At 36.3% G+C, this 22,638-nt stretch overlaps 3 protein-coding genes across 3 annotated transcripts; 1 reads left to right on the forward strand and 2 right to left on the reverse strand.

Moving 5' to 3' along the window:
- Nucleotides 1-5,081: 5,081 nt before the first annotated feature.
- LOC142635884 (uncharacterized) lies at nt 5,082-9,780 on the forward strand. Its single transcript, XM_075809943.1, has 4 exons — nt 5,082-6,440; nt 7,461-8,051; nt 8,118-9,128; nt 9,529-9,780. The coding sequence occupies exons 1-4, from the start codon at nt 5,082-5,084 to the stop codon at nt 9,778-9,780; spliced, it is 3,213 nt and encodes a 1,070-aa protein (XP_075666058.1).
- Nucleotides 9,781-12,892: 3,112 nt separating this feature from the next.
- LOC142635885 (cysteine proteinase inhibitor 5-like) lies at nt 12,893-13,255 on the reverse strand. Its single transcript, XM_075809944.1, has one exon. It carries the CDS (start codon nt 13,253-13,255, stop codon nt 12,893-12,895), a length of 363 nt encoding a protein of 120 aa, XP_075666059.1.
- Nucleotides 13,256-21,999: 8,744 nt separating this feature from the next.
- LOC142635887 (cysteine proteinase inhibitor 1-like) lies at nt 22,000-22,374 on the reverse strand. The gene has a single exon (XM_075809945.1). It carries the CDS (start codon nt 22,372-22,374, stop codon nt 22,000-22,002), a length of 375 nt encoding a protein of 124 aa, XP_075666060.1.
- Nucleotides 22,375-22,638: the final 264 nt, after the last annotated feature.

Genomic DNA, 22,638 nt, shown 5'->3' on the forward strand with positions numbered 1-22,638 from the left:
GGGGCTAAGGTTTAAAGTTTTATAAGAAATTGTGTGTTATAAGAAATTTTTTTTGTTAATTTAAATTTTAGAATATATGTAGCAGCATGTGTTTTGAAGGTTATAAGGTTTAAAGTTTAAACAATTAGTATAATTATTTATAATAAACAAGAACAAATAGGAGTATGTATATGAAATACATAGGTTAATTAATGAAATAAATTAGATATAATTCATAAATTGAATAGCTCCCCAAAATTAGATAATAAAAAAGATTATATGTCATATTTTAAAAGAACAATATGAAAATTTTCCATAGTGAGGTATAATCAAATTCTATAAAATAACAATATAGTTCAACTAAAAAATATTAAAACAAATGATGAGTTTGTTTAAATGTAAAAATGGTTTAATTTGAGCTCGATCTAGTTGTTCAATTGAGCTTAAATTTCATCAACACCAATATTTTACCATGCTATGCAAATCCAATGGTAAGAATTGGAATCTAAATTGGCGCATGAAGGTTACATGTCTTGTACCTGTACTTTGATTGATCTGCTCTCACAATCAAACCATCCAATCACACCCTAATTTCACCAATACGCATTCTTTACCGTGCTCTTCCCATCCAATGGTTGGACTTTGAATTTGGTGTCATTTTCAAAACTATCAAATTCTAGACCTATGCCCCTGCAGGGCTGGCCTAAGGCCCCCACCACAAAAGGCTCAAAATTTTACTGCTAAGAAAAAAAGGCATTGTCCCCTATTATAAAAGGCTCAAAATTTTATAAAATTATATATGTGTGTATGCGTATATGTATGTATGTATGTATATATGTGTGTGTGTGTGTGTGTGTGTGTGTGTGTGTGTGTGTGTGTGTAATGGTTGTTTGCCTTTTTTATTATTATTAGTGATACTAAAGATAAAACAAATTTACTATAGGATTACAAATTGACATGTTACCTATCACAAAAAAAGAAATTTAAACATTCATAATTAGGTTGTTGAAATTTATCGATCATAATCATTTTCATATTATATTGTGAACATTTTTTAGTACCACTAATGCATTTTTCCTTTTCATTTATATCAAGGCTTTTGAAATACAAGACCAATAGCAACCTAACCCAATTGAAACCCTAAAATGTTTCAAAAACAATGTTACAAATGTGTTAAATCACCAATTATAGATTTCTCTCTCTCTCTCTCTCTCTCTCTCTCTCTCTCTCTCTCTCTCTCTCTCTCAAAAACAAGTAATAAAATTAAAAATTAGATTACGATTTTACTTAACTATACATTGTCATATATCGAAAATAAAGTATTTTTTTTAATTGACATATATTTTTATTTCTTTTTATTAAAATTTATGGTTCAACTATGATATTAAATTCTCTATATGAAATTAACATTAGTTAAGTTCGTAATATTCTTCAAATTAAGTATTTAATTATATTGTATCAAATTAACCTTGATTTGATTAGTATTAAATAATTTTATTTAATTAATATTTACATATAAATGCTTCACATGAATTTTCATCTTAAGCACCAAATTATGTTGAGTCGCCTTTGCGCCCCTATACCTATCCCCTAGGGAAAAACTTTGACTACCTTGACCAAAAAATCCAATATACATCCTTTAAATTTTTGTTCAAAATCCATTTTTTTCCCCTTAAATTTTGAAAAATCTCTTTTAACAACAAGATACTAGTAGGCATCCCATGTATCACACATAAGAGTGACCAAGGTAGCCCTCACACATTGAGATTTTTATTTTATCTCAACATTAACCCTCTCTAGTCATGGGTTTTTTAAAAAGAATTTAAAGTAAGGACATATTCCCCCTATAAAATCAAAACCATTTATATCTAAGCACATGTATTATTCTAAATGCATGTGTAGGGGTTTGGGCCCAGAAGGCCCATGTAGGCCCATCTAATTAGAACCCAAAATAAGACCCAAGGCCCATTGGAACAATTCGCTATGGCATACGTAGGGGGAGTCGACCCCGAACCTTATCATAGTAAGCCCAACCCTGAGGTCGGGTGAGGCAAAGGGACACCACCTCGAGGGAGTTTTAGGTGGTTGACCTAAATATTGACGGGCAATGAGGGAAGTGAGCATAGGGCACGAACATGGCAAGGTCGGTGACCCGAGGGCTTATAGTGTCATTGGGGAAGTTCACCATCGAGGACTCTTTGACGTCTGAAACAAGTACCAAGGGAATCCTCTAAAGACGTGAAGATCCCTTAGGATTCTGATGAACGTTGGAGTATGCATGAGGTGGGGAGAATAATGAAGATTACCTCACTAACAAGAGACTATAAGAGGAAGAAGTGGGTAAAGGATCAAGGTTGGGAAAACATTCTGAGAAAGGAGATATAGAAGGAGTATACTAGGAAACACAGGGGGAAGGGAAAACACGTGAGGGAGGTACATTGAGGCCAAGAGAAGGAAAATTAGGCGAAGCTTAGAGCCCAATTGGGGTAGGATTGTGACAAAGCCCACATAAAAATTAATTAGGGACCCAAATACCATCGTTTAAGCAAGATCTGGTGCTCACAACATGTATGAGATCATAGGGCATATGTCCTCAAGATTGGGCAAGTGTCTTGTTTAATTTATGTTGCACACATTTTAAAGGGACAATCAAAATTTGGTCTTGAATATGGTCAGGCCTCTAGCGATGAGCAGTCAAGCTCATTCATGGAAGAGTTAGATATATTATTCAACCTAAACGTCATTGAAAACTCTCTTATCTATGTATTTTTCTTGTTGACATAATTTTTTAATTTTGTAGCAACCAGAATTGTATATAGCAATTTTGAATTTATTTTCCCTAAACAAACAATATTGGATTTTATATCTCATTAAAAATGGGTATTTAATAAATTCTTTTGGGCTTTTAAAAATGAATTCTCCTTTAAGTGGAACAGGCCCAAATGAAAGCCCAATCCTGCAAAACTAAAAAGTCCATTGCCCCAAGCGTTTCCCTAGAGAAAACATAGAATGCAAAAATGGTGCTTTTTCCTTCTTCTTCTCTGAACTGAAGAGAAACCCTAAAATCACAACTCTGTAATCCAATGGAATATAGATTCAGCTAAATAAGGTATAGAATTTTCTTCAGAATCTAAATTCCAAAAATTTACCCTTTATAGTTTATTTGCTTGATTCTTAGTTGGGTTTTGTTATAGGCATTTGTGTGGTTTGAATTGTGAAGAAAGAAACAAGTCATCATAAAATGGGAGACATTGAGAACGGTGAAAAGGCAAGGAAAACGGTTTTTTTAACCGTGGGAACGACTTTATTTGACGCTCTTGTAAGAGCAGTGGATAGTTGGGAAGTTAAGCAAGAGTTGTTGAAAAGAGGGTATACCAATCTTGTCATTCAGATGGGTCACACGAAGGTATTGTATGTGTTGTTGAAGCGTTGCGTCTTTAGTTTGAAATTGAGTGAGATAAATGCATGTTAATCTTGAAGATTTTTTTTCAGATTGTTTCCATCTGTTATGCTCTGTCACAAATTTTTTTTATTGAAAATTTGAGATTTATATATAAATTACAGGATACCTGTTGAGACTTTAGACCCAAAAAGGGTGACTAACACTCTATGATGCACGGATACAGATACGAGTATGGGTACCATTATGGGAATACAACCTTTTTAAAAAAAAACTTAGGATACGATACATTAGGGATGAGATACGTGTATTAATAATTTATTAAATATTTTAATATATTTTTAAGCATTTATTTTTTATATTGTTAGACATATATCAATTTAATAGTAATAATGGATAATAAGGTGAATCCATGGCCATTAGATGATGTTTAGAATACAAACCAAGATCAAAAGAGTAAATAATAGATAACTAGGTAAGTGTTCAACATTGAAACCAATACATAAAACATGTAAATAAAAATTCTTGCAAGTTTGGGCTATCTCTCACTATCGGGGTTTAGTTTAGAACAATATCCAAGTCATATCACGGGTGTGTCCTAGATGTATTGTTAATTTTTTTTTAAATGATTGGGTATGTATCTTAGAGGTATCTGGTATGATACTAGTACAATACGTATCAGATATAGGTATGTGAGCAAAAATGGAGTATCCGTGCATCCTAGCTAACACCTATAATCACCGAAGATAAGAAGGGGCTACAAATAATTATAAAAACGAGTATACTGTAAGGTGATTTAGCGTTAAAGAATTAGATTTTGAATTCAACTTGGAAAAAATAAATCCAAGGAGAAGAAACATATTAACAATAATTTGAGTTCTTGCTGAAGTTGGCTTATTCTCTTCTTGTAAGAACAAGGTGGTGGTTGCTTTAAGTACTTGTTTTCTTTAAGTACAAAAAGAAAGAAGATCATTACAATAATGGTCCTTCCTTCATTCCTAAACCTTTTTGGAAAGAGATGGTGGATAAATGGATGGTGGGAGATTGGGGGGTGAGTTTAAATGAAATACATGTTGTATATTCTCTCGCTCTCTCTCTAACCATTATTTGTTAATATTTTCATAGAAATTAATGTTCTAGTGTATGAATTATGTGTGCAGGAGATAAGTTCGACAAATAAGGATAACAAAAATAAGTCTAAAATTTTCTCTACTACAGGTTTTGTACCAATGGCCAAGTACAGATATGAAATGGTATATCATATTATTATCAAATAGTTTTACATTTTATTGTTTGTTTACATAGTTTAATAACTTTACCAATGTTTTTTTTTCTTTTAAATATTGTAGCATCTTGAGACGGGCTCTGAGCCTAGCCTCATTGATTGCTTTAAAAAACTTCACACAAAGAAGGATGGCAAAGAATGGGCAACTGATCATGCTAAGGCATTATATGTGTTGAGGATCCTCTGCCATAATCTAAGGCTTACCATATGTGCAACCATTGACCCTCAATTATAGGAGCTTGTTTAGTCAATTATTTCCATTTATTTTGTCATCAATATTTATATGTAATTATGCTATACAATCTGTAAAATGACTATATATATGTATAGCTCTCACCACTCTTAAGTGTGTGGTGATTTTCTTAAATATTCTCATGGTATCAGAGCCTTACCTGGATTAGCATCCCACGATCCACAATGGCCTCTGATTCTTCTTTCGATTCTTCTTCCACCCTTCTTCCCTTCAACACCATGATTCACATGGTTACCATCAAGCTTTCCTCCTCCAACTATCTTCTATGGAAGAGTCAACTTCTTCCCCTCCTTGAGAGTCAAGGTTTGCTGGGTCATGTGGATGGAACCCTTGTGCCGCCACCCCTATTCGACCCCCCCACCTCTCAGACACCAAACAACAAACACCTGGCGTGGAAAGCAGCTGACCAACGCCTCCTTAGTCTTCTCCTCTCCTCCCTCACAGAAGAAGCCATGGCTGAAGCCGTTGGCCTCTCCACATCTCGTGAGGTATGGACCGCCCTCGAAAACACCTTCAGCCACCGCTCCAAGGCCCGCGAAATCCGTCTCAAAGACGACCTCCAATTGATGAAACGTGGCACCCGTTCAGTCACTGCCTATGCTCGTGCCTTCAAGGCCTTATGTGATCAGCTTCACGCCATTGGTCGCCCTGTTGATGGAACCGACAAAGTCCACTGGTTTCTCCGTGGTCTTGGGCCTGATTTCTCCAGTTTTTCTACTGCTCAAATGGCTCAAACCCCTCTCCCCTGCTTCTCTGACCTTGTGTCTAAAGCTGAGAGTTTTGAACTCTTTCAAAAATCTCTAGAGCCTCCGGCGCACTCAGCTGCAGCGTTCACTGCTGCCCGGACCTCTTCTCATCGTGGAGGTGGCTTCTCTCACCTCAAACGTGGCCGCGGAAATGGTTTCAGCAGTGACTCTTCCAGTCATGGACAGGGCCGTGCCAACACCAACCCAAGTCGCCGTCCACCTCGCTGTCAGATCTGCCACTTGGAAGGACATTACGCAGATCGGTGTAGGCAACGCTATGACAGGCATGAACCCACAGCGCACCTTGCAGAAGCCTTCACCTCTTCGTGCTCTCTGTCTGGGAATGATGCCTCTGATTGGTTTTTGGACACAGGGGCTTCGGCCCACATGACTCCAGCCCACTCAAATTTGGATCACTCCACCACCTACACGGGTAAGGATTGTGTAGTTGTATGGAATGGTGCCTCTCTACCTATAACCCACACTGGTAAACATTCCCCTTCCCCAAATCTTCAATTGCTAGATGTTTTGGTTGTTCCCCACCTCACTAAAAATCTTTTGTCCATTAGCAAATTAACAAATGATTTTCCTTTATCCGTTACCTTTACTAATAATTTTTTCACTATCCAGAATCTTCAAACGGGAAAGGTGGTGGCAATCGGTCAACGTGATGGAGGCTTATATGTGCTAGAGCGCAGAAATTCCGCCTTTATTTCTGTCCTTAAAAATAAATCTCTTCATGCTTCGTATGATTTATGGCATGCTCGCCTTGGCCATGTAAATCATTCTATTATTTCTTTATTAAATAAAAAAGGACAGCTTTTTCTTACCTCCTTATTGCCATCTCCTACATTATGTGATACATGTCAACTTGCGAAAAGTCATCGTTTGCCCTATTCTCGCACTGAACATAGGTCATCCAATGTGTTAGATCTTATTTATTGCGATATATGGGGTCCCTCACCTGTAAAATCAAATTTGGGTTTTATCTACTATGTTTTGTTTATTGATGATTATTCTCGCTTTACTTGGCTTTATCCCTTAAAATTGAAATCTGACTTCTATGATATCTTTATTCAATTTCAAAAATTTGTAGAAAATCAATTTTCTTCTCATATCAAAATTTTTCAAAGTGACGGTGGTGCAGAATTTACTAGCAATAGCTTTAAAACTCATCTTCGTACCTCTGGCATTCATCATCAACTGTCTTGTCCATATACTCCTGCCCAAAATGGTCGTGCTGAAAGAAAACACCGTCATGTGACTGAGACTGGTTTGGCCTTGCTTTTCCATTCACACACTTCTCCTCGCTTTTGGGTTGACGCCTTTAGCACTGCAGCTTACATCATCAACCGCTTGCCCACACCACTTCTCGGAGGTAAGTCCCCTTTTGAGCTTCTCTATGGTTCTCCGCCAAATTATGAAAATTTTCATCCTTTTGGTTGTCGGGTTTATCCTTGTTTACGTGATTATATGCCTAATAAATTTTCCCCCCGTAGTATTCCTTGCATTTTTATGGGATACAGCCCCTCTTATAAGGGGTTCCGTTGTCTTGACCCCACTACCTCTAGGCTATATATCACCCGACACGCTCAATTTGATGAAAATTGTTTTCCCTCCCTCGATACCTCACACGCTCAACCCATATCCTCCCTCCAATTTTCAAATTTTTTGGAACCCAGTCTTCCCCATTCAGACATGCCCCCATCCTCCCCTGTGCCCTATTCCCCGCACATTACTCAATCCAAATCTAGCCCATGTGTTCTTTGTACTGATCCCGTGGATGAGTCTTTGCAGGTCGATGATTCGCTTGCAGGTCCCTCTTTGTCACACTCGGACCCTAGCCCAGCTTCTCTTGTACCCACTGAGCTGCCCCCTGCTGCTCCTGTTGCTGACCCTCTAGTGAGTTCTCACCCTATGCTTACACGAGCCAAAGCTGGTATTTTCAAAACTCGACATCCAGCAAATCTTGCTTTTTTGGGATCCTCTGGTCTTCTCTCTGCTCTCCTGGCTTCTAATGAGCCCAAAGGGTTTAAAACTGCTGCTAAGAATCCTGCTTGGCTTGCCACCATGGATGAAGAGGTTCAAGCCTTGCAAAATAATCATACCTGGATTTTGGTTCCTCGACCTGCCAACACCAACATTGTGGGTTCCAAATGGGTGTATCAGACCAAGTATTTGCCCGATGGATCTATCGAGCGTCTCAAAGCCCGCCTTGTTGCCAAAGGCTATACACAGGTACCTGGTCTTGACTACACTGACACTTTCAGCCCTGTCATCAAGGCTACCACTATCCGTGTTGTCCTTTCACTTGCTGTGACCAACCAATGGCCTCTCCGCCAACTTGATGTCAAAAATGCATTCCTCAATGGTCATCTTACTGAACAAGTCTATATGGAATAGCCTCCTGGGTATATTGATCCTCGCTTTCCTAATCATGTTTGTCTGTTGAAGAAAGCTCTTTATGGCCTCAAACAAGCACCTCGTGCCTGGTTTCAGCGATTCAGCTCTTTCCTCATTCACCTTGGTTTTTATTGCAGTCGTGCAGATACATCACTCTTTGTCTTTCACAGGCAGTCTGACATTATTTATTTGCTTCTTTATGTTGATGACATCATTCTTATAGGAAACAACTCCTCTCTTCTTGACCGCTTCACTTGTAAGCTTCATTCTGAGTTTGCTACTAAGGATTTGGGTTCTCTCAGTTACTTCCTTGGTCTTGAAGCAACACCAACCACTGATGGTCTTTTTCTTAGTCAGCTGAAATATGCGCGTGACATTCTCACTCGCGCTCAGTTACTTGATAGCAAGCCTATTCACACCCCTATGGTTGTTTCTCAGCACCTGTCTTCTGATGGTCCTTTGTTTCCGGATCCCACTCTTTACAGATCTCTTGTAGGTGCCCTTCAGTATTTGACTATCACGCGTCCCGATATTGCTCATGCAGTCAACTCTGTCAGTCAGTTCCTCCACTCTCCGACTGAAGACCACTTTCTTGCTGTAAAGCGCATTCTTTGCTATGTCAAAGGTACACTACATTTTGGCCTCAATTTTCGTTCCTCCACTACTCCGGGTGCTTTAGTTGCTTACTCTGATGCCGACTGGGCCGGATGTCCAGACACTCGTCGCTCTACCTCTGGTTATTCCATTTACCTTGGCAACAATTTGGTTTCTTGGAGTGCCAAGAAGCAACCTACAGTTTCTCGTTCAAGCTGTGAGTCTGAGTATCGTGCCCTTGCTCTCACTGCTGCTGAACTTCTTTGGCTCATGCATCTCCTTCGTGACCTCAAAGTTTCTCTTTCACAGCAGCCTCTTCTATTATGCGACAACAAAAGTGCCATTTTTTTGAGCTCCAACCCTGTTTCTCACAAGCGGGCCAAGCATGTTGAGTTAGACTACCACTTTCTTCGCGAACTTGTTGTCGCTGGCAAACTTCGCACCCAATATGTGCCCTCTCACTTACAGGTTGCCGATCTTTTCACTAAAAGTTTGCCTCGGCCTCTCTTTCAATTTTTTCGCTCCAAGCTTCACGTTTGTCCTAATCCAACGCTTAGCTTGCGGGGGGGTGTTGAGGATCCTCTGCCATAATCTAAGGCTTACCATATGTGCAACCATTGACCCTCAATTATAGGAGCTTGTTTAGTCAATTATTTCCATTTATTTTGTCATCAATATTTATATGTAATTATGCTATACAATCTGTAAAATGACTATATATATGTACAGCTCTCACCACTCTTAAGTGTGTGGTGATTTTCTTAAATATTCTCAATATGTATGCAACTTATACCAAAATTTTAATTTTGTTATCAGCTTTAGTTTTTTTGTTGTTTTGATTACCCACGTGGTTTTTATCTATGTGTAGGAAAAAATGGATGCCATAATGGCCAAAGTTGTTTTTGAAGGTACTAAGACAAATGATTATCAGATCTTTCGTGAAGTGGTTGGTGAACCAAGTCATGGTCGTATTCTTGGCATGGGAATAGGTATTAAGGCAAAGGATGTGTACGGATTGACTTCATTTAGTAAAGATAGTAGCAAAAGTTGCAGAGAAGATTTTACAAAAGAAAAAGAAGATTTGGAGGCACGTCGTAGAGAGGAAATGGATTCCAACTAGCAAAAGTTGTGGAGAAGCTTGAGGAAAAGTTTGCACAAAAGGTGCAGTCAATGGGCATACCACGGTACAATTTCAAACTTATGCTTTTGCCTCTTGGATCTTCTACAACTTTATATTGGTTTGCTATGGTTTACAGCTTGTAGCTATTATAATATTATATTATTTTATATTTAGTTTTGATAAAAGATAATAGGACTATGATACTATCTACTGTTTTGACGGCTGTGTATAGGTTTTGTATTTAATTTTGTATATCATATGTGTTTTGTGGTTTACATTTTTCACAATTGTTATATTATTTTATTTTATATTTAATTTTGATTGTGGTTCAAGTAATCAATTATGTTATTATTATTGTTAAACTAGTCCATAAATGTTTATTGGCGTTATTGCTTTAAGTACTTGTTTTTTTTTTTGTGCAAAACAATAGTCACATTTCTGGGAACATGCAAACCATATTGTCCTTTTTATTTGGGGTTTGAGTCTTATTGTAAGTATGTGGGTTATCATTTAGGAAAAATCACGCGTGTAGTACTAATAATTGTTTTTGTTTTCTGGGTACAAAACAGTAACATTTATAAGAACCAAACAAAACTTTGTGATTTCTTCCATGTATGGTTTCATTGAAGCTCATGTTTTGCCTGGACCATTTATGTTTACATTGATTGCTTCTTGTTTTGTTTCTACCAGTAAAACCATAGCTCTGAACCCTTGTCTTCATGCACTGTTAAGGGTCTCTCCCTGATGTTCATGAAGTGCCTTGGTGTTTTTTTTCCCTTGCAAGACCATCATAGAAGCATCCTTGTTTGATAATTTGGCCTATCCTATCTTTTAGTTTTAGGACAAAATTACTGCTGACAATAATTAATAGTATTGGTCAAGGTTTGCATTGGGCGAACTGGCCAAGGTTTGCATTGGGCGAACCTGTTGTAACCAGTGGCTAGGTTTGGACTTGAAATTTTACTTTTGTTAACTTCAAGGGCCAATATATATCCATTCTTACTTTAAGCTTTGGATTGTGTGAAGGGCTTTGTTAGCTGTTGCACATAAATTCGAAATTGTTATATCATCTTACTTTATATTTAATTTTGATAGTGGTTTAAGTAATTAAATTCAGTTATTATTAATGTTAAATTAAAAAAAAGAAGTTATTACTGTTGTTTATGATATATTAATATATGATTAGATTTGATATGGTATGTGTACTTATTTATTGAAGCATTGATACAATTACAAATTTACTTTAATTGTTTCATTTTAACTCATGTTTAATGTTTTTTTTTTTATATTAAATTTTTTTTTTTAAGGATGGTACTAGCAGAGATGAAGAGGACAACTCAAACAATAACATAGAGGTCGAAAACAGCTTGGAGGGTGACTCAGAGGAAGACTAATATAGATCTTGTCATAATTCTAGTTGTTTAAGTTTAAACAAGGTTTAATTTAAGGATTTCTTTGTATATTTTATATTTTAAAGTTTGAACTTATATGAATTTTTATGTTTCGATGGATCAATTTTTAGTAATTATTGGACTATTGTAACATGATAGTTAAACAAAAATGATATAAAATAAATTATAAATAAATAGATAATAAAATATTTCAAAAATTATATAAAATATTACCACTGATGACATAAAAATTTGGTCATAAATAACTTTATAGTGACGACAAAGTCCCTCGCAATTTAAAATCACTATTATTCCTAACTAATTGCGAGGGGTTAAAATCCTTTGCAAATAAATTTTACCGACGTCATTATTTGTCTCGTCGTTAATTTGAAATTCGTAAATAACTAATTGCGAGGGTATAAAGGTCCTCACAATTAGTTATTAACGATGACTGTTTTCCCTCACTAAAAATAAGTTGCGAAAGGTTAAAAGTCCTCACAAATAAATTTTAGCGATGCCAATATATGTCGCTAAAAAGTATGACGTTAGTTTGAAATTTGCAAATAATTAATTGCGAGGGTATAAAAGTCCTCACAAATAGTTGTTAACGATGACTACTTCCCCTCGCTAAAAATAAGTCGTCGACTTTTCTCGTTGTTTGGTAATATATTTGTGAGGGTAGATTTGTTCAGTAACGACGGTGGATTGCCCTCGTAAATTATCTATTTGCGAATGTATGGTCGCAAAATCTCTTTTAGCAACAAGAGCAAATACGACGGCCTTCGAGGGCCATATGCCCTCGCTAATAACCTTTTGCGATGATATTTGAATTTTTGCGAGGGTATTACTTATATGGCTAACGAAACAATGACTTGACATTTTTTTTAAAAATGTGGCATTTTTTAATTAAAAAAATTACAAATTGTTTGGTACTGATTGGGTCTTAGAATTATGTTGGTGCCAACTTACTTGTTAAACCTTACGAGTAAGCTAATGATTTAAAAAATAAAAATAAAAAATAAATAAATATTAAAAAAAAAACTGCTTGCAAAGTTGCTCACATTTTTCATATAATTTTTGAAAAATATTGGTTGACATTTACGGAGGCTTAGCCTTTAGTCGCTGTCCCACCCCTGTGGCTTTTAAAACATATTTACTAGTATAGTTTTTTTTAAAAAAATGCTTATTGAAATCCAAAAGAGTCTGTGTCTTCCTTTTACTTGATTTGGTTTCCTTAATAAATTTTTCTTGCTGATGTATATGGAATGGCCCCTCTTCATGAACTGCGGTAATCTGACATCTTAAACATATCTCCAATGTCTAGGATGTGAAGAGGATGGAAGTAAACTATCTGCAGTATCATCCAATCCAGATGGCCTACCATGTTGCTTAAGGGCTTATATATTTGAATTACTCCATCCAAGATGAGGATTCAATTTGACAAGCATTGCAGGATCTAAAAGAGCAATATATTGACGGAAGGCTCTAGAGTTTGGTGTAAAGCACAATTCTGTATTAATAAAACCAAAACAAAAATGAAATACGCAAAACCAATATGAAAGGGTAAGAAAAATAACAATAGTTCCAACTCTTTATAAATTTGTTATGCAAATCCTTTTATTATTTTTTGAGGTAATTTATTTGTTCTCTAAATCAAACCAAAAGAAGTTTGGTCACATTGAACATTCAACAACCACCCTTTTTAATTTAAGGTCAATTCTTTAAGCTGGATCAAAGTTGGTAAGTTTCCTTGTATACGACCAAGGTTGGTCAAACACAATAGCTTTGTAGTTTCTGGTCTTCGCACCATTCTTAGCTGCCAAGACGAGCCGGTAATAGGTCCCGTCTGAGAATCGGGACTCGCCGCTCACCACTTTGTCGAACACCAAATTAGAATTAGAATTCCTGTTGTACTCGTACACCGCGAACTGTCCTATCTTCTTCACAGCTTCGTCATTGACGTTTGTTATCGGCTGCCAGTCATCTAAAGCATCAAGACCACTATGTTTTCCTCCTCTGGCTGTTGCGTAGATTGGAATGATGAGAAGGGTTAGAAGGTAAAAGCAATACTTCTGGGCCTTCATTGTAAGTTTGTAAACTGCTGTGCTGGTTTGGGTTAGAAAGAGCGTGAGAGAATGGTTTCAATGGTGGTTGGTATTTGTAGGGGATAACAGCTACCTATTGCTATAAATGAAAATCTGAAATTTTCATGGAGGGATAAGTATATGTATTTATAATGACTAGCCTCGTCACACTCACGTTGTGCGTGCTGGCTTCTCTATTTTTGTAATCTGGTATTTGTTTCAACTTTCAACTCTAATTAATTTGGGGTTTATACATTATTTTTTATTTTATTTTTTTACATCTCTTCACATCCCTAGCAAGAATGGACCCAAGATTTCAAGTTAGAGGGGGCCAAAGTATAAGGAAACAAAAATTTTACATAGGCATTCATATAGTACTAACAAATTATAAATATACAAAATCATTATTTTTTATTAATACATTAATATGCAATCATTTACCAATAAAGACGAGAAAACAATAATTTCTTTTAATACTAAGTTGGCTTGGATTTTTTTTCTTGAAGTTAGAGCATTCTCAATGGTAGAGCTAAAAAATTTAGCTTTTAGCATTTCAAAAAGTTAATTTATCTATTTTACTACCTCACTTTATAATATATTCAACACCAAAGATTCTATTTTTTACACTTCTTTAAAATAATATAAACAATTCATTAAAATAAAAAAGGAAGAGACAGAATTTGAGTTTTTTAATTGAAGGTAGAGTGATAATCGATCTTAATAAAATATTGTATTTTATTTTTAACGACTTGTTATAGTCAATTGGTATTTATACCAATTTACTGTAATTAAAAAAAAAATTGTTTTAGCTTCTCCAATAACACATGGTTTTTTGGTGGTACGTAAAATATATATATATATATATTTTTGGCTAAAATACAATTACCATTATGAATGTTTTTATTGATTTTGTTAAGTTTTTGAATTAGATAGTTGTTAGTTGAAGGGGAGCCTAAAGTTTTGGAAGTAGGCAACTACAAAAATTATATAATAATAATAATAATAATAATAATAATAATAATAATAATAACCCTAAATTAAAATGAGTAGAAAGTAATATTAAAAAAAAAAAAGTAGAAAAGCCTTTGAGCAAGTACTTGTGAAGAGGTGTTAATGCCCATTTTTGCCAATCCATGAGAAGGAAAGCCCAATGAAAAGTAAGGCCCAAATAGCCCACCAAGAAGACCAAAGAGCAAGAGAGGTCTAAAGAAAGAAATGCATGGGAAAGTGAGCTACAACAATACAAATCTACCACAAAATACGAATCTGCCGCAGAATACAGCTCTGCCGCAGAATACAGTTTTCTGGCAGAATGGTTTCGGCAGATGAAGATAAATTGGGCCCAAGACCCTTTGATCCAATCAATATTATTTGGCCCATAAAGGCCCAAATCCTTTTGGATAAAGAAGATATGCGTGAAAGCTAATATGAAGAAGCACGATAAGGAATGGCAGGAAGTGTCAGCAGCAGGAATCACGTGAAGGAAAGAAAAGTTAAACCAAAGAAAAATGACAAACGCAACAGGAAATGCATGATGAAACAAGACAAAGAACACATAGCAGGTAGAAACAGAACAAATCTGCTATGGCAGAAATGGCGTGGGAGACAAAAACAGAAGATAACAGAGCAAGCACAGAAGGGCCGGGGCACCACTAACTTGTACCCAGCCAATACAAGGGAGGTGGGCTCACGGTCAAGGAGATTCAGAGGGTGTGGTTTGGTGGTGGGGGGAAAAGGGGGTCTATATTTGGTTTCTTGCCATAACTTCTTTTGGGAAAATGCCTTGCTGGGGTGGTATCTTACCCAAAAGAAGTAGTGGATGGTTGGGACCATCTGATGCATGCCATAGAGCTAGGTAGTGAGGTAGTCCAATCCTTATCCATTTGAACCTAGAGTAGAAGTATACAGCAAGAACAAACAAAAATGAATTTTGTCATGAAATGAGTAAGGGTGCAGCAAACACAATGGTCGGGGCAACCAATGGGTTAGTGGGTGGTCTTGAATGGATGCTCACAAGGAACCAAAAATAGTTGGCGAAGCCCTAAGGGTAAAAGGGAGAAATCTCATTGAATTAGCTCACTATAAAAGGAGGTAGCCATGGATGAAAGAAAGGGAGAGGAACCCAGAGGGAGGAAGGAAGCACGGGAGACCTAATGGGAATGGGACCCAAGAGAGGAAGCACTTAAAGGAAAAGACCTAAATGAGAAAAACAATTTACGGCAAGAGAGTAGTAAGGAAACTAAGAGTAAAAAAAAAAAAAAAAGAACGGAGAGAAAGAAAGAAAGTGGTAAAAAGAAGAGAGAAAACGTGGCAGGAATAGGAGCATACATCAATAGACCATCTTTTCCCTTCCTTTTAGCAAACACACTCTCTGAAGTCTCCAAAAAAATGATAGCTAGTAGCCATTTAGGCCTATTCTCCAAAATGCACAACTTTGATGGCAAAAGCTTATGGTAGGAGCCTATGACAAGGTTGTTCAATTTGGGGTTTAGGTTCCTTCTTGATTTACTTATTTTATGGGAAGACTCAATATTTGATTTTGAGCGCAAATGTATTTGATTTCACTCATTAAAACTTAAATCTGCTGTATTTAGTTATCCTACTGTAGCACGTTTTTTATCATGTCTACCGCATCAGTTGTCCTGCTGTGGTATTTTTACTTGCTGTACTAGTTATTCTGCTGTAACATCTTTTTATTGTATTTACCGTGTTATCTTAACCTTTCCTGCCGAAGCTTTCTTCTATATTTGTTGTTACGTGTTTTACTTTGGACCCATTATCTTGCCACAAGTATATATATATATATATATATATATATATATATATATATACATACATTTTGCTTCTCACATTCTGTGTATACGTATAAGTATATTTATGAATAGAGAAATGATATGTCCACAACATTTTTACAACATTTTTACAACAAATCTTAAGTGGCAGGATGTTACTGGTTGTTATTGTTAGGGCAAAAAAGTAATCTTAGTGTTAGGTTCAAATTTGAACCAATAACAACTAACCACCTATGATTTGTTGTAAAAATGTTGTAAAAATGTTGTGGACGTAGCACTTCTCTTATGAATATATGTATGTATATATTTGAGAATATGCTAACCCATGTAAGCAAACACTTGCTTGATTTGGTATTTTTCAAAACTTCACTGCACGGTAGACAGCTCTATTAGCACACCAGAAAGCTTAATTGCACAGTAGAAAGCTTTATAGCGGAGCAAATAGTTTTACTGCACAGCAGACAGTTTTACTGCACAGCAGAAAAGTCAGACCTGCGACAGATTCTGGAGAAAATTCCTTCTGCGGTAGAAACAAGGAATAAGCCCACTTTGCAGCGTCTTCCCTTGGACTTGGACTCATCGTTTGAGCACAAGCCGGACCAAGGAGGGTTGCTATTAGACCGGTCCCAACTCCTTGATCCAAAACACTTTGGGGTCTAGTGTAGCAGCAGGCAACCTAGCCCAATATTTGCAAAAAAGACGCACACAAGAGGCCAGTATTTTTATATTCATTAATGCTTTAAACAAAAATAAAAGCACTAAAAATACTAACATAGTGTTTGAGCGGATAAAAAAGAATGTTCAAGAGTCAATTTAAAATGTGAAACGTTCAAAAATGTTCAAGTGTCAATTAAAGGACTATATTTAAAATGTGAAACGTTCAAAAATTCTAGAATCATATGTTAAAAATAACAACAATAAACCATAAAAATAGAAAATTAAAGACTATCCAAATTTAGCCCACAACATTTGACTAAAGGATCACAATCACTTTGAAATGGAAGAGATGAGATGATGAAAACTAAAACAAAACTCTGGAGATTTATAATAGGTGAAGCAGCGAAACTACAATGTTGTCCCTCAAGTTCACCATGTGTGCACAATTGGTCTTTCAAGTTTGAAGCAAGCACAATTTAAAACTGAGTTGTATTAATCTTTTTACTAACCGTCGTTAGTAGTGTTACTTACATGACTAACGGAACAATGACTTGACATTTTTTTAATAATGTGACATTTTTTTAATTAAAAAAATTACAAATTGTTTGGTACTGATAGGGTCTTAGTATTATGTTGGTGCCAACTTACTTGTTAAACCTTACGAGTAAGTTAAAGATTTAATAATTAAAAAAAAAAAAAAACTGCTTGCAAAGTTGCTCACATTTTTCATATAAGTTTTGAAAAATATTGGTTGACATTTACGGAGACTTCAGCCTTTAGCGAGAATCCCACCCCTATGGCTTTTAAAACATATTTACTGGTTTAGTTATTTTTCTTAAAATGTTTATTGAAATCCAAATCATGTAGCATCTGTGTCTTCCTTTTACTTGATTTGATTTCCTTAATGATTTTTTCTTGCTGATGTATATGGAATGGCCTCTCTTCATGAACTGAGGTAATCAAATATCTTAAACAAATTTCCAATGTCTAGGAATTGGAGAGGATGAAAGTAAACTACCTGCAGTATCATCCAACCAGATGGCCTACCATGTTGCTCAATGGCTTATATGTTTGAAGTACTCAGCCAAGATAGATTCAATGCGACAAGCAGTGCAGGATCTAAAAGAGCAATATATTGACGGAAGGCTCTAGAGTTTGGTGTAAAGCACAATTCTGTATTTTGGTACCTACTTGGTACTAAAAGAACAATGTAACTAGTTTGCTATCTAGCCCGAATGCGTATCGCTAAACTTTTGCAGAATAATCATTACGTCTGTGTTAACAGAAAGCCAAAATGTGCAGGTTTAAGTTTCAATTAAAAAAATTTGTAATATTTTTAATGATGCAGCTAGGGCTTGGGTTTCTTCTCTCTCTCTCTCTCGTTTGGTACTGAGTTGTGAATCAAATAAATACTGGGTTGTGAATCAAATTGTTTATTACGTTTGTTTGATGGGGAGATTGTTTCTTATGTCTAAATTTATTTTGTAATTTTTTAATTAAAAAAATGTCAAATTATTGTTCGGATAATTATGTAAGTAACACTACTAATAGCAATTTTTAAAAGGACTAATACAACTTAGTTTTAAAATTTGAGGGACCAATTATGCTCGCTTCAAACTAGAGAGACCGATTGCACACACATGATAAACTCGAGGGACCAACATTGTAATTTTGCCTTAACAATATGTTGATGTCATCATTGTTTAAATTAAAATTTATGTACATTAGTTATCCAAAAATCTATAGATTGAATTCAAAGTAAAATTATACATATAGATTTCGTATTACAAACTAGGTCCTCATGCAGCATAATTAGGCAATTTTTTTAATAATTCGATAGTTACAATAACGAGGGAGGTAGGATTCAAACTTTGATTTTCATAGTAAATGAGAGTAAGCCATGTCACAGAATTACAAGGCTCTAGGCAGCATAATTAATTAGGCACTTAAAGTTAATTACAAAAGGTATATCATGAGAAATTTCCAATATTTCAAAATCTTAAGGAATTAGAAATGTCGGATTTATTTAGTTCAACAAGTATGAGGTATAAGGTTATCTTCATAGTTTATGCATCAGAAGTTGCTTTTTGGTGGATGACTTAGGTAAGTTGTTTTTCTTCTCGCATGCAAGATGGGACACTAAGGGCTTGTTTGGTTGTTGAGTGATAATTCACTCGTCACTCAAATCTCACCACTCATCACTTATCACCCTATCAATCATTTATCGTAACTTAAAAATCCCCAAAACATTCCTACCCTAGTTCGGCAACTAAACCCACTTCTATTTTTTTTTTGCCTAAAAACTCACAAAAACTCACCCTTTTATGAGACCCATGGGCTGACCACTGTGCAGTGCACACAGTTAGGTTGCCTGCGGATTGAACCCAAATTTATTTTGGCTTTAAACTTTCCTCTCTTAAGTCTCAACAACAAAACTCATTTTCCTTCCACTTTCCTCTCTCAAACACCTCAAACCCTTTGATGGAGCTACAAAATTTAAAGTGAGTGGTTTTCTATGGATATTGCCACTTCTTTGTAATCTCATTCGTTTTCCCAGTAGCTTGCCTTCTAAAATCAAATTTCAAAATTGTGATTCAAGGTCAAGTGCATCTAAAACTCATATCAGCAATCCAAACCCCACAACCACATCTCAAGTCCGAACTTCACACCCACAAATCAGATCAGAAGCTTGAAATCACCATTAAAATACCATAGAAAGTACCAGACAAACCCAAAAAAAAAAAAAAAAAAAAAAGAAACAAAGAAACCCATAGAAAGTACCAAACAAACCCAGGAAAAAAAAACCCAAAGATCTTGAAAGAAGAAATAAAGAAAGAAACAAGACGAAGTTGAGAAACGAAATAGGTGAAGAAAAAAAAGGAAGGAGTGGGTTTGGGAGAGGAGAAGAGAGTTTGGAGTGGCGAAGCTTGGAGCTTGGAGCTTGGAGCTGATGCTGTTCAGAGGCCGGCGCTGGAGCTTCAAAGGTCGGGAAGGACGTCGAAGCTTGGTCTGCCGTCAGGACGTGTCGTGGGTTTGGGAAAGGAGAAGAGAGTTTTTTGGTTGAGAGGTAGCTTCCTAGTGCTCTGATGAGAGTGATGTGAGAGTGAAGAGGGTTGGTTGGAAGTAATGGCACGCAAGTGACCGTTGGGAGGAGTGTGGGAACTTCACTTCTGATTGGAAAAGACTTCCGTGGGGCCCACTGTGAACCAAAAATTTACAACTTTGCCAGTGAAACTCAGTTTTGGTGTTTTGAAAACAACATTTTGGCTTAACTCAATTTCTGGATTATTAACTCAAAAAACTGAGAAATAAGTTAAGGAAATGAGTGAAAGAAATTAAGCCAAACAGAGTTTCAATGTGTTAAGGAAACGAGTGAAAGAAATTATTTAAGGGTTTGATGCTTATCGTACGTATACTATATCATAGCTGTTTGCCATCTTGCATTTGTAATTGTGTGCTTCAAAAAACTGTAAAAACATATATATAGATCTGGGGGAGTTTTTTGTTGAATTATAACCGGAGATGGATATTCCGGCTTGCCTGAGTGGGTGGTCACTAAAAATCAAACCTTGAAGGTATGTCATCAGCGAAAACTGGAAGGAGATGGACACTTGACCGTCCGGCTTTAATGGATTGTTATTCTTATTATTACTTTAAGGCTGCGTTTGGTTCGGCAGTAAATGGTTTCCGGGTGTAAAATGATTTCAGCTGAAAACATTTTCAGGAAAAGAAAATATTTTTAGGTGTTTGGTAACATTTGAAAAAATACTTTGAAAAATATTTTCAGGTGTTTGGTAACATTCTGAAAATGCAAATTTTTTACTGATTTTTCACATTTTCTCAACCATTTTCTCACATTCCAAACAAATTTTATAATAAAACGTTAAAATCCATCAACTTCTAAACAAACAAAAATCAAATCACCGGCCAAATCAAATTAAGCTGAGAGAGGGAGGTGAGACAGGGAGGAGGAAGAGTGAGATCGGTGGGGAGGGTTTCTCGCCGGCGCGATCACGCGCGTCGATCTCGCCCGATGCGAGCTTGACGGCGCGATCTCGCGCAGGGCGAGATTGACGCGCGATCTGGGCGAGATCGACGCGCGATCTCGCACGTCGATCTCGCCCGGCGCGAGCTCGACTGCGCAAGATCGCGCCTCGATCTCGCCCTGCGCGAGCTCGACGGCGCGAGATCGCACCTCGATCTTGCCCGGCGCGAGCTCGCCGGCAGGCCTTTGGGTTGAGGACGGCGTGATCTTGGCTTCACCGGCGATCTCCCTCTAGCTCTCTCTCTCTTTTCTGGTGTGGTTGTTGCTCTCTCCCTCTCCTTCTCTTTCTCTGTGTTTTCCAACGGAAAACTCAATTTGAAGGTAAAATAGACATGGAAATTATTTTCCGGGTGGGGAGGGTGTGTTTTACGGTCAACGCTTCCTCTTTTCCGTTTGACCAAAATTTCCGGTGTTGCCAAACACCCGCAAATGCTGAAAACATTTTCCGGAATTGGTTTACTGTCAAAACAAACGCACCCTAAATCTTAATAAATCCTTAACTTAAAACATGAGCAGTAGGTTTTTTTTTTTTTTAAATTTTAAATAACTGATATTTTGCAATATTGCATCAGTTTGTAAGAGTTTTGTAATAAAATTTGTCATACCTATGCCTTAATTTTCCTTCACGGCAAGTTTTCTATGAATGTAAAACTGTACAGCGAAGGCCTTTATCTAATCACGCATATAAATACAAAAAAAAGTTACTGTTTTTATCTAAAATTTCACAAGTCCATTTTATTTTTATTTTTTTGGGATTGAAAAATATTCTAAGACCTTCATCTACTATATGAGAACAAAATCCCAATTTTGCCATGAAGACTCAAAAGTTTTTCGATTTTTTTTTTTTTTAAATTTCCCCTTTCCTATCCTCATAGAAAATGTAAATAATCGATTCTCCATACATAAAAAATTACAATAACAAAGCCTTAATCCTAAAATTTGGATCAACTATGGATTTTCAATTGATTAAATTGGGTTACCACATGAATTTTTTTCCTCCAATTTATTTTAGTTGAAATCATATCCTCCGCAATTGACATAAAAATTTAGTAAGACAAAAAACAAAATAGAAATGAACAAAAACCAATATGAAAAGGTAAGAAATAACAGTGCTTACAAGTCTTATTTATAATATTTGTTCTCCAAATCCTTTTATTATTTTTCGAGGTATAATTAAATGATTTTCCAAATTAAACCAAAAGAAGTTTGGTCACAATGTACACTCAACAACTACCCTTTTTAATTTAAGGTCAATGCTTGTTAAATGCAGTTAAGTAGATAAGTTTCCTTAAATCTGCCCAAGGCTGTTCAAACACAACAGCTCGGTAGTTTCTGGTGTGTGCACCATTCTTAGCCGCCACGACAAGCCGGTAATAGGTCCCGTTTGAGTCTCGGGTCTGGCCCCTCAACACTCCTTCGAACAGCAAATTAAAATTTGACCTCTTGTTGGACTCGAACAGCGCGAAATCTGCAATCCCCTTCACGTAAGGGTCTTTGATGTTCTTTATCTTCTTCCAGCCATTCTTATCACGAACATCAGGTTTGCCTTCAATGTCTGTTGCGTAAATTGGAAGGATGAGAAGGGTAAGAAGGAATAGGTGAAAGCAGTACTTCTGGGCTTTCATTGTAAGTTTGTAACAACTGTGCTGCTGGTTTGGGTTAGAAATAGTGTCAGGGAATGGTTTCAATGGCGGTTGGTATTTGTAGTGTATAACAGCTACCTATGGCTATAAATGGAAATTGGAAATTGTCATTAGGTGCTCAGTTTATGTATTTCCAGGGGACTAGCCTCTTTCCACTCTCATTATGCGTGGTCAAAGACCTTTTTATTTTCTGATTTATGTATTCTTCAATAAGATTTATATATTTTAATGTGATGAAATTTATGC

The sequence above is a fragment of the Castanea sativa genome, chromosome 5, assembly GCF_040712315.1.
Source record: "Castanea sativa cultivar Marrone di Chiusa Pesio chromosome 5, ASM4071231v1".
In the NCBI taxonomy this organism is placed as follows: domain Eukaryota; kingdom Viridiplantae; phylum Streptophyta; class Magnoliopsida; order Fagales; family Fagaceae; genus Castanea; species Castanea sativa.